The sequence below is a fragment of the Sinocyclocheilus rhinocerous genome, unplaced genomic scaffold (assembly GCF_001515625.1).
Source record: "Sinocyclocheilus rhinocerous isolate Xijiao unplaced genomic scaffold, SAMN03320098_v1.1 scaffold1822, whole genome shotgun sequence".
Classification (NCBI taxonomy): domain Eukaryota; kingdom Metazoa; phylum Chordata; class Actinopteri; order Cypriniformes; family Cyprinidae; genus Sinocyclocheilus; species Sinocyclocheilus rhinocerous.
In genome coordinates, this window is record NW_015638936.1 from 48,110 (window position 1) to 61,027 (window position 12,918).

At 36.9% G+C, this 12,918-nt stretch overlaps 1 protein-coding gene across 1 annotated transcript in view; it reads left to right on the forward strand.

Moving 5' to 3' along the window:
* Nucleotides 1-888: 888 nt before the first annotated feature.
* LOC107750140 (adhesion G protein-coupled receptor A2-like) overlaps nucleotides 889-12,918 on the forward strand; it is a 37,824-nt gene continuing 25,794 nt past the window's right edge. The window contains exon 1 of the mRNA XM_016565407.1: nucleotides 889-1,448. Coding sequence (XP_016420893.1) covers nucleotides 1,240-1,448 — 209 coding nt within the window. The 5' untranslated portion in view covers nucleotides 889-1,239. The remainder of the gene's footprint in view (nucleotides 1,449-12,918) is intronic.

Below are 12,918 nucleotides of genomic sequence, written 5' to 3' on the forward strand. Positions count from 1 at the left end.
GTGCTTGCATGGTATTTTCTCCCAAAAACACACACCTCTTCAGATGTTAATTGTGTAAACCGGATGAACTGAGATTGATCCTTCAGTCAGTGTTATGAGAGATCTTTATGTCCAGATGGACTGCTGGATTGTGTTGATGTTCTGTCCTTTTGTCGCTTGCCAGGGGATAAAGAAGATCATTTATGCACATGGGAAAAAAGGTAAAACATTTCATTGCAATTTCAAGATGACTCTGCTCGTTCATGTCTTTCAGACAGTAACCTAGTAACAGAAAGAGACAATTCTAGAAGAAAAACTCTTATTATTTGTGTTTCTTCTTTACAGGAAAACAGTGCATTTAAGTTCCATCATCTGAGAAAAGAGCATCTTAAATACTGAATAGCTTTTGTACGAGGGACAAAACCCTACAAGAATTTGCTGAGGTGCTTATGTAAATTTTCTAAATCCATAGATGTAGACTTTTGCTCATATAAATCATCTAACTTATGCATGATTAAATAGTGTGAAATTTCACATCTCCAGGCCTCTTTAGGATAAATAATCATGTCATGTTGAGTTTTGAGCCAATGAAAAGTTTATTCGCCGGGAGGGACAGTTTTAAATCCTACTGTGACTTATGAATATTAATAACGGCGTGCTGACGTTGACTAGAATTCTTTCTGGAGCGCTCAGCCTGATTAATATTCATGAATCAGCCACTCACCACATAGAGTTCAATAATTGGCCAGCTGACTAGCTCCCGCCCACCAGCGTCCGCTGTCAGCCAATCAGGTCACCCTATTGAGAAACGTCACGGTGCGATATTGTTATTCATAAGGCATGCCTTCAGCGCAATAGGACGCGACGCCGGGAGGAGCAACGCGTGAGACTTGACGCGCGTCGCTAGAAGTTACTTCATAGAGCAACCTGTTGACAGCAGTGCGCACTTGCACAAGTCACGCAAAGTGCGCAAATACGCGGAGAAGCGCACCGGGACAGAAGTTTCCTTCACTTTTGGATACTAAGGATACAAGAGAAGCGCTTGCAGTGAGGATGCAAACCTAATCTAAACTGGCGTAGCCTATAATGCAGGACTGATTTTGAATTGGGAATATTGTGTTTTGTTTTTACGCATCATCATCCTCTCCAGGTACTACTCTGATGATTGGGGAGCGCTAGTCCTCTGTGTTTGATCATCCCTGAGATGATCGATAATTCGATCCCAGATTGGCTGGAAGTAACGTGACAGTGCAGATCGCGATGAACGTGCTGCTCGCGCTGTGCGTGGCGCTCGCGGTAGCACGCGGCAGCAGATACTGTCCCGAGCTGATGATTGACAGCTGTCACTGCACCGCGGAGAGATCAAAGCAGTTTAGCAGGCAGAGCGTGCGCGTGAAGGCTGTGTGTGATGATGCGGACCTGACGGAAACCATGCAGCCCAGCTCGATCCCCAACACGACGGTGTCACTGTGAGTAACTCTCAAGACTTGACTTTAGTGATCTTGTCCCTGTGACATTGTTAAATATGTGGTTAATATTTTATTTCATGTTCTCATTATCAATGGCAGGGTATTTTAACATTTAAAGCCTAGAGAAGTCATGACAATTATTACATTCAGTCAAATCTTCATAGAAAAGTCATGGATTAAACTCATTAAAAGTCATTAAACTCATTAAAAGTTCTACTTAGTCTCAACTTTACAATATTAAATCGACTAGAAATTGCGTTTTGTGACTTTTTTTTTTTTAATCTTCATGCAGTAATCATGACTGGGAAAACTGGAAAAATATTTTTATTTAAAATAAGTTTATTGTAATATTTGTATTATATTTTTATTATCTTCATGCGGAAATCATGACTGGGGAAACTGGAAAAAAATATTTTTATTTAAAATAATTTTATTGTAATATTTTATTATTTTTATAATTAATTTCAGAAGTGTATATGTGTCTTTATGCAACATAGACACATAAAATAAAGTGTGAGCGCCGGCCTCTATTGCTGTCAGCCATTGATTTTATTGAAATTGATCCAAATGATGATATTTTATTGTCAGAAGTTTCATAAGTGGTTTGTGATGGATGATCATGCATTAATGAATTATGTCATGTTATTTTGCTCATCAGTATTCGGTATGTCTCCGAGCACAAATCAGAGATGGATCCCTTAGATACTGCAGATTTATTTATACATTTACATTTACTCATTAAGGAAAAGCTTTTATCCGTAGTGAGCGAGCAGAAGTGATTAATCCAAGGAATAAAGTCATGCAAGAAACACTACAGTACTGGAAGAGTGCAGTCTTAAAGATCATAAATAAAGTCATAATTAAATCCAAACAGAGTTTTACAGTCTGGTGTCAGAGAAACACTTATATAAGCTTGTTTCCGTTAACAGTTGTGCTGCTTCATTTTATTTATTTATTTCTTTTTTCTTTTTTTTTTTGAACCTGTGATACTTTTTCTGGATTCTTTGATTTATAACAAGTTAAAAAGAACAGCATTTATTTAAAATAGAATTCCTTTCTAACAATATGAGTCTTTACTATATATATTTTTTAAAGCAATTTAACACATCCTTGCTGAATAAAAGTATATTTTCTTTAAAAAAAAAAAAGAAAAGAAAAGAAAAAAAATGAAAGAAAAAAAAAAAGAAAAATAGAAAAAAAAAAATTTCTGTATTTTTGATCAAATAAATGCAGCTCTGATGAGCATAAGAAACTTTTCTTTTTTAAAAGCATGAAAAATCTCACTGACCCCAAACTTTTGAAAAGCAGTGTAAATATAAGGTAATTGTAACTTTTTATCTCTCCATTAAGACTTTTATTTTCTCAAAATTCAGACTTTTTTTTTCCTCAGAATTGTGAGTTAGAAACTCATAATTGCGAACATAAACTCCAAAAAGTCCAAATTGTGAGATATAAACTTTTTATTGTGAGAAAAAAAAAGCTATTTCCTTTTTTACATTTTTTCTCCCCCTCCCGCTCCCCACCTCATATTTGCTAGAAAAAAGTCTGACTCTGAGATAAAAAGAACTCCAAAACACAGATCTGAGGAACCTGTAAAGAAACACCAAGAACCTAAAGATTCCGTGGATGTTAAAGGTTCTTTATGGAACCATCAGTGCCAATACAGAAGCTTTATTTGCATGATCTTTAAGAAGAAGGTTCTACAGCATTGAGTGTGAGGAGAGGAGCTCTGCTGATTGGGAAGCTGTCTGCTGTAACGAGGAATGAAATGCTTTGTCTGTAAAAACTGGAACATGTTTCTGGAGTGAAGTTTTCAGGACACTCTCAGTGCTTTTGTGTTTTTACAACTTTTTCAGAAACGTGTCGTGTAGTTCTCAAATGCTCAAGAGCCAAAAATCGTAAAGCGATGTTCAGTCCATTCAAACATCTTTCACAGGCCACGAGGGAGAAATTACACTAGAAGTCCAAAGTTTGGACACCTCGCTGCATTTCTTTCTCATGATCGGTTTGATTTTCTCCTGAAGGTTTGTGCTTAAATGCTTGAAATGAGCTTTGTGGACAAAACTGGAGTTGTAGCAGATAGTGAAGGACTAGTGATGGTTTGTCTCTTCTCTAGCTTCTCTAGTTGTCTAATAAACCTAGCATTGTGTGTTATAACTAATGTTGGCTCTTTGATAAATTGCCTTTTGTAAGTCGCTTTGCTAAATGCATGAATGTAACTGTAAGGAAATGCACTATAAATTGCTCCTCACTAGTGTTTAAAAGCATCCCATGAGTCTCCAGAGCGAGAAGAGCTGGAGTCTAGACAAAGAAGAAGCTCAAATATTAGAGAGATTTCATTCGTGTCACATCTTTCGAGCACTGCATCTTTCCCAGACCTCCATTATTGTAAATTCAGAGTTTCGTCACTGCATTATAATTCTACTCATCATAGAGTGCAGCAGGGATGATGTATTATTGTAGGCCAAAACCTGGAAATGAATTGTATTTTAACATTTCCAGCTGCATTATCTTGAAGTCAATGGTTTTTTTGAATGGGTTTTTGTTAAATAGGGCCCTATGAAATGTTTTATTTTTTTTTCTCAAATTCATTTTTATTTATTGATTTATCTGTTTTAATTTGACTGAATTCCGTTGAAACTGAAATTATGAAACTTTTTTAACACAATTTAAGAACAATTTATTAAAAGTTTAACCAAAAAAAAAAAAAAAAAAAAAAGGTTTAGGGCCCAATAAAGTACATTTCATGTTTTTCTCAAATACTGTTTTATTTATTTATTTATACCAAATTATGTGTTTTCAGTTAAAATTTTTCTGGATTCTATTTCAATGGTTAAATAAAAATGTAATAATCAAAAAGCATGTCTAATTAATTGTATTAATAAAAACAACTTAATAATTTTTTTTACAATAACAGTGCCCTGTGAAATGTTTTGTTTTTTCCAGAAATTCTCTGTTGTGTATGTTAATTTTTCTAGTAATCAATTGAAGACAGAACGTTAATTTAATTTATCTTTTAATCAAATGAAAATTAAACAAATCGTTTAGTTTTTCTGGAAAAGTGCAGCACAAAAGAGGTTTACTGTTAAAATTAAAACATGGAAGAATAATAGTGTGATTACTCATTAAAATCAGTATTTTAATAATTATTTTATTACAATTGATCATCTTAATTATTTATATTCTTTATAATTATTTTATTTAAAATTTAAAATGTATTTTATTCTGTCACAATTTCAAGTAAAACCGACTTTTATTTTGTCAGGTTGCTGTGAAGTTTCAGCATATTCATGTATTCAGTGACGTGAAATACATCAGTAATATCTAGAAGAACAAGGTTGTTTTATTTGACTTGAAAAAGGCAAACAAATGTCTAAATGTGATTACATGTTGTTTGGACATTAAACAGATAAGCTCATCTACTAACTAGTCGCTTTCACAGCCTCAGTGTGTTTATAATCGCGCTCTTGCAAACTATTTTAACTCAAACTTTCATGCAAAATGTTTTTAAATAAAGACTGAAAGAGTTTTCGGAAGCCTAATAGTGGTGATGTTGGAGTCATGTGACTGTGCTGTAGTTCATTTATAGTCACGGTTTCTGACTTAAAATTTGACAACAAAAAAAAGAATCCATATATCTGCAAATAATCCGAAAGAAAACCCCCAGTTGGGTTTTTGTTGAGTGATGTGAACCTACAGAAATACTCCATCAGCTGCTGTCGATCTGAGCTGGGATCCGTGGCTTGTTTTGCTCGGGAAGTCTTTTTCCGGCTCTAGGAAGCGTGACATTCGTGATTCTGCGCCGACTTCCCTCGTCTGACTTTTGTTTCTGAGTCGAGGATAAATAAACGAGCAGGAGCTCACATACGCCTCCTCTTTTCTCCTCAGACGTTTTTAGAGTAGTCCCTCGTTATCATTCTGCCGTCGTTACTCCGTTAAACATCTCGAGCATCAGATGCTTCGCAGACGGAGCAGATACTCATGTTTAATTCATTTCGTTTTATTCAGTAGAAAACCTATTTTATGTGAATCGATTTAGAATGTTCTCCTCTTTATTTCGTCTTTAGAGTTGTAGGTTTTTCTGTGTTTCTAAATTGATTTCAAACGTATGCATCTTCTCTTTGCATAACTCTGCATGCATTTTTGCAAACATTAAAAACATTAGGTTTGCTTTACTTTACTGCAGTTTCCAGGTGAAATATAGGCTATCCACCAAAAATGAGTTTTATTTTCCAAATACATTTACATTTAATCATTTAGCGGAAGCTTTTATCCAAAGCGACTTACAAATGAGGAGAACAATAGAAGCAATCAGACCAATGAGAGAACAACAGAATACAAGTGTTGTGACAAGTCTAGCACAGTAAGGTGTTTTTTTTTAATAAATTAGACCGAATAGAATAGAATAGAGTAGAATAGAATAGAATAGGTAAGTGCTAGTATTAATTGGTCAGGTGCTGGCAAATAATGTTTTATTCACTTATGTTTTGATTTTTTATAATTAAGACAAACCTTAATTTTAACTCCACCTTGATGTCAAATTACACTAACAGTCAAAAGTTTGAAATCATTACTATTTTTAAATGTTTTTTTTTTGTTGACAAAAGTTGGTATGATTCAATGGTTCAGAGTCAGTTCGTATAATTCAATTATTCAGAGTCAGTTCGTATGATTCAGTTATTCAGAGTCAGTTCGTATGATTCAATTATTCAGAGTCAGTTCGTATGATTCAATTATTCAGAGTCAGTTCATATGATTCAGTTATTCAGAGTCAGTTCGTATGATTCAGTGATTCAGAGTCAGTTCATATGATTCAGTGATTCAGAGTCAGTTTTCATAGCCAGGAGTCTCTGAGACAAAATTACATCTCAGAAATATGAATCGAGGACTGATTTCAGTCTGATATCAGTCACACAAAAGACAAACTGATCTGTCAAGTTTGTCTTCTCTTAATATTAGAACAAAATATATCAGAAAATATATTTTTTTAAAATATGTTATATTTCTTGTTTCCCTTTAAATATACACTACTGGTCAAAAGTTTGCAGTAATTATTATTTTTTTTCTTTTTTAATGTTTTTGAAAAGTCTCTAAAGCTCACGAAGGCTGCATTTATTTGTTTAAAAATACAGTAAAAATTGTGAAATATTATTATAATTTTAAATAGCTGTTTTTATGTGAATATATTGTAAAATATAAAATTTCAGATTTTTTTCAATGTTGCAAACAGTTGTCCTGCCTTATCTCTTTGTGGAAACCATGATACATTACCATTAATAATTGACCGATAATAATTAATAATAATTGAGCAGCAAATCAGCATATTAGAATTATTTCTGAAGGATCATGTGACACTGAAGACTGGATCTCTTTACAAAGGAAAAGAGTGGGTCACTTAAAATGTCAAAGAAGGAGCTGGAGACCACCTGAAAGCAACACACACAGACAGCCAGAGATATGAGCAGAGGGTGATACCACCAGACATGCCACCCATTCCTCAGCCAGAACATCAGTTGGATGTGGTTGAGAAAACTGTGAGAAAAGAAAGGGCATCTTCAGCTCCCGGACCAAACGAAGTTCCATACTGGCTGTACAAGAATGCTCCAGAGGTTCTTCGGTTCCTGTGGAGGCAAATGAAAGTGGTTTGGAAAAAGCAAACTATCCCAAAAACATGGCGTAGAGCAGGGGGAGTGCTAATCCGAAAGGAAATGGATGCCTCGAACATCAACCAATTTCGACAAATCAATCTCTTTGAATGTTGAAGGAAAGATCTTCTTTAGCAATGTTGCTCAAAGGATGACAACATACCTGAAACAGAACAACTTGATTGATACGTTGATACAGAAAGCTGGTATACCAGGCTTCTCGGGATGCTTAGAACATACTAGTATGATATGGCATCAAATCCAAACTGCAAAAAGGGAAGGAAGAGATCTGCATGTCTTATTCCTGGACTTGGCCAATGCTTTTGGATCCGTCCCCCATTCTCTCCTATGGACGGACTTTGAGTTCTTCCAAGTGCCAATGACCATTACACATCTGGTCAGAAACTACTTCAAAGATCTGCAATTCTGCCTTACAACAACAGAGTATACAACATCGTGGCAATCATTGGAAGTGGGAATTATGGCAGGGTGTACCATCTCCCCCCTAGCCTTTACCATGGCAATGGAATTGATCATTCGAGCTTCCAAATGGGTAGTAGGAGGAGAACGTCTGCAGTTTGGACAGCATCTTCCTCCTATTCATGCATACATGGATGACACAACCACCCTGACCTCAACCATTGCATGTACCAAATGTCTACTGGCAAAGCTTCATGCCAACATAACATGGGTGCGTATGAAGTTAAAACCCAGTAAATCTAGAAGCATATCCATTGTCAGAGGGAAACTTGTAGACCAGAGATTCCACATCAATGAAACACCCATTCCAACGGTGTTGGAGATGCCAGTCAAGAGCTTAGGGTGATGGTACAATGCAAGCCTCAAGGACTCAGATCAGAGTGACCAACTGAGGGAAGAAACCATTAAAGGCCTTGACAATATAAATAATTCCTTGCTTCCTGGCGGGCTGAAACTGTGGTGCCTGCAATTCGGATTGCTCCCTTGTCTAATGTGTCCTCTAACAGTCTACGAGGTCTCCATTACCAAAATCGAGAAGCTGGAGACAACAATTAGTTCTTATTTCAAGAAGTGGCTTGGACTCCCGCGATGCCTCAGCAATACCGGCCTGTAAGGGAAAAGTGCCCTGGAACTGCCTGTCTCTAGCCTCATTGAAGAGTACAAGTGCACCAAAGTGAGACTGAACATGACCCTGACCGAGTCTCAAGATGCTATAATACAAGCGGCTGCTCCCAGATTGGCAACTGGGAGCAAGTGGACCCCGACTGAGGCCATACAGCAGGCAAAAGCCGCTCTCAGGCATGGAGACATTGTAGGACAGGTGCAGCAGGGAAGAGGGAGTTTTGGACTTGGGACAAGCCGACCCATATGGTACAAAGCAACATCTGCACAGAGGAGAAAACTGATAGTAGCCGAGGTTGTTATGGAAATTTTTAATTTTGTTAATTTTTGCATTGATTGCATTAATCTCGTTTAAGTACATATTACACAGCATATGACTGTTGAATGTATCTTTTTAAACATACAGTGATCAAGGTAGTATATAGTCCATAGGGACATTGAGTTATTTTATGTAACTTGTGTATGTAACTGCTTTAGTTTGAAAAACAACATTTAAGGGGAAACTGTGTACCAGGGACGGGCAGATTTGAGAGTAACCAGACATCTACCATGTAATGTGGAGCGATGTGCATGTGTTATGGGGTGATGTGCACTGAGTAACATGATTGGCTTAGAGTCTTATCTGTCCTTCAATGTATCTTTTTGCATATTATAAAAAGTGGGCTGTGAGTCTATGTGTTATCTCTTTGCACACAGACTAAAAGCTGTGTATAAACCAGATCATTCTCTGCAGAGAATTAAAGCAAGACAAAGACAAAACTCTGTTTGGTTTTTCATTCTCAGTCTTCACAAATTTGTATTGAATTAGAATTTCCACGACAAACTCCGGCAGCAAGAGGAGGCAGAGAGATGCACAAAGGCTGTCTCGCAGTCCAAACTGGGACAGTGGACTAATTGGGAAAATCTGGACAAACGTAAACTCACCTGGAAGGATCTTTGGGAGATGGAAGGAAGCCGATTGAGCTTCATCATCAGAGCCACCTACGATGTTCTCCCCACACCCAAGAACCTAAACCAGTGGATTGGAGAAGATCCATCATGTCCTCTCTGTCAAACCCCAGCAACGCTAAGGCATATCCTCGTCGGCTGCAAAACCAGTCTTTCCCAAGGACGTTACACCTGGAGGCACAATCAGGTTCTGAGACACCTGGCGATTATCCTGGAGGGAAGGAGAATCACCACCATTGCCCTCCCTCCCTCCAATGCCTGCATTCTCAAAAGCCACCGCCTTCGTAAGAGCAGGACAGCTTCCAGTAAAGCTAACTACAAAAATGGAAACAACCCTGCTGGACACTGCCCGGGACTGGAAAATGCAGGTTGATCTGGATCAGAAGCTCAGCTTTCCACCTGAGATAATTACAACTAACCTAAGGCCAGACCTAATACTGTGTTCAACCTCACAAAAGTCCTTGTTCATCGTGGAACTAACTGTGCCATGGGAGGCTGCAATTGGTGAAGCAAATAAACGTAAAAGGCTGAAATATTCAGACCTATTAACCGAAGCAGTACAACGGGGCTGGCGAACACGATTGCTCCCCGTAGAGGTTGGGTACAGAGGTTTTGTAGCCACGGCAACAACCAGGCTACTGAAAGAGTTGGGAGTAAGAGGACAGGCCTTACGACAAGCCATTAGGTCGCTGTCAGAGGCTGCTGAGCGAAGCAGCAACTGGCTGTGGCTAAAAAGGAAGGATCCCAAATGGGCTGCAAAATGACCTAGAGGGGTAAAAGCAGAGGGGAGCGCACCTGGGACGCCAGGTGTTGCTGTTGAGCCCTTTGGAGGTGTCGTGGGCCTATCAACGAAACACCGAGGAAGGAGGGTGCCCACCGGATGACCCCAATTAAGTGATTACCCCTACTCTCCACTCAAGATGTCAACAAAGTGCCGATTATTCTAAGGGATTGTACTATCAAGTCCTACACGCTCAACTGGAGTAATGATACTGAAAATTCAGCTTTGATTACAAAAATAAATTACATTTTAACATATATTACAGTAAGATAAACAGCACTGATGTCTTCAGCTCGGCTCTGCTGTTCAGTGGGTTTTGTGCAATACTCCATCAGTGCATCGCTGCAGTTTTCAGTCCGGTCTCTCACTGAACTCAGCGCTGCTTCTTCATCAATATTTCACATCACTCTCTTGATGTTCTGTGTGTAGTTTTGGAGAGAGTCACTGAAGGACATCCGTCAAACACGCTAAAATGTCTGTCATCATTAATGTGAAATGACAGTCTGAAGACCTGCAGGGCCGTGGAGTAACAGATGGAAATAACCGTGTGTCTCATACTGTACTTCAGCCTGAGATGGTGAGAAAACACATTATGAGTTTTGCATAAGCTCTGATATTAAAAAGCAAGAGGTCGGTTATGTCAGTGTGTGATGTTTCCTCTGGTTTCACAGAAATCAGTGCAGATTTCCTCTCGTTAGATGATGACACACAGTTCTGTTGATGAAATCTGAGTGTAATACAGTGTAAAGTTCATCATTTACTCACCTTCATGTTGTTCCGAAATTTTTAGGAAATATAAAAATTTTGTGCACATACAAAAGTTTAGGGTTGGAAATAATTTTTAAAAATGTTTTTTTACGTAAGTCTCTTCTGCTCACCAAATCCGCATTTATCTGATTAATCTGATTAAGTAAAAAAAAATTGAAATATTATTACAGTTTCAAACAGCTGTTTTCTCTGTTAATATCTGTTAAACTGTAATTTATTTCTGTGATGCGCAGCTGTATTGTCAGCATCATTACTCCAGTCTTCAGTGTCACATGATCTTCAGAAATCATTCTAATATGCTGATTTGCTGCTCAAGAAACATTTCTAATGATTATCAATGTTGAAAACAGTTGTATTGCCAACTATTTTTGTGGAAACTGTGATACATTTAATTTTTCAGGATTCACAGATTAATAGAAAGTTCAAAAGAACAGCATTTATTTGAAATAGAAATCTTTTGTAACATTATACACTGCAAAAAAGTTTTATTTAATATTTTTGCTTTCCAATACAAATGTTTAAACATTATTAAATCAAAATACATTTATTGAATAAGGCAAAATGACATAAGATATTAAGTCTTGTCTCCTGAGAAATGCATCAAAATGAAATGAGTTTTTGCTTAAAACAAATATCTGCCAGTGGGGTCAGAAAAATAAACTTGTTTTCCCTTTGAATTTAGTGAATTTTTCTGACTCCATTTATTGGCAGATATTTGTTTTTGCTTTAAGTTAAGTTTGCTTTAATTTATATATATATTTTTTTTTTCAGAAAACAAGTTGATTTAGGAATGTTTAGATATTTGTACTGGAAAACAAGACGAAAATACTTAATAAGAATCAACTTTGATCAATTTAATGCATCATTGCTGAATAAAAATACAAATTTCTTCCAAAAAAAAAAAAATGAATTAAAATAAATTAAAAATCTTACTGACCCCATTTTTAATTACTATTTTAATCAGCTGCATTTCCTTCTGGTCATTGTGCAAAATAAAATAATAAAATTTCAAGACCTTTCAACATTGTTTTTCTAGATAAAAATGAATATGTGTAACAAAGTGTGTACAGTTTGGAACGACCTGTGAGTGAACTGCTCCTTTGAACCCTTTCGAAATGCATCACGTTGTTTTTTTATCATCTTGCAGAGGCTGTTGTTGATTGTTTTATCTCAGCGTTTGCGGTCAGTCACGTAGAGGTTTTGCTCGGCATGTCGCAGATGGAGCAGTAAATGAATTGTACTCGGATACACTAATGAATCCGTCTGTGCTGTGCAGAAAACCCAAGAATGTGTCTGAGTGCGTCTGGAGTGTCGACTGTCTAAAAATGTTAAGAAAGGAAAACAGTGCGTCTGCCAAAGATACATTAGCGGTGCGTCGCCTCTCTCTCACCGGCCGCTGAACGCTGGGGTTATTTAAAGCGTCTCTCCGCTAGCTTTCCTAAATATCATAAAACAGCTTCTGTCTGATCTGGTGAACGTGTGTTAACGGGGCCCCTGAAGGGCCGTGGAGCTGAGAGCGTGTCTGTTTTCACACTCGTTTAGATGGATATTGATGATCGTGTAGCAGCGACCCGCTTCATCTGTGAAATAATCAGTGAGGGATTCGCTCAGAATGAAGCAGCGGCTTCTATTTGCACGCTTTGCTGCATCTGTGTTGTTTTAGCACCTGGTTCACTAATGGAATTATGCAAATCAGCTAATGCTACAATCACGCCCACATCATTAGGACTGATTGTAATTTGCAGGTCGGATCTGAGACTTTACTGTGACTGTACCACTCTTTTAAATGCTAAAGTGAGCTACAAACAAACAGAAAGCTGAATTAGATTTTGTATGGACAGAATGAGCAATTTACTAAAAAGCAATAGGTAAGGATTTCAATAAATTTAATGCATTCTGGGAAATTAAGTGTTCTTACCATAAGTTACTTTGGATAAAAGCATCAGCTAAATGCACAATATTTTATATAATGTTTTATTATATATAAAATAATTTATATATTAAAGGTAATATATCACATATGTAATTGATAATGTGAAAATATAAAATAACTCTCTCTCTCTCTATATATATATATATATTAGTGCTGTCAAACGATTAATCGTGATTAATCGCATCCAAAATAAAAGTTTTTGTTTACATAATATATGTATGTGTACTGTGTATATTTATTATGTATATATAAATACACACACATACAGTATACATTTATATATTCTTATTCTTA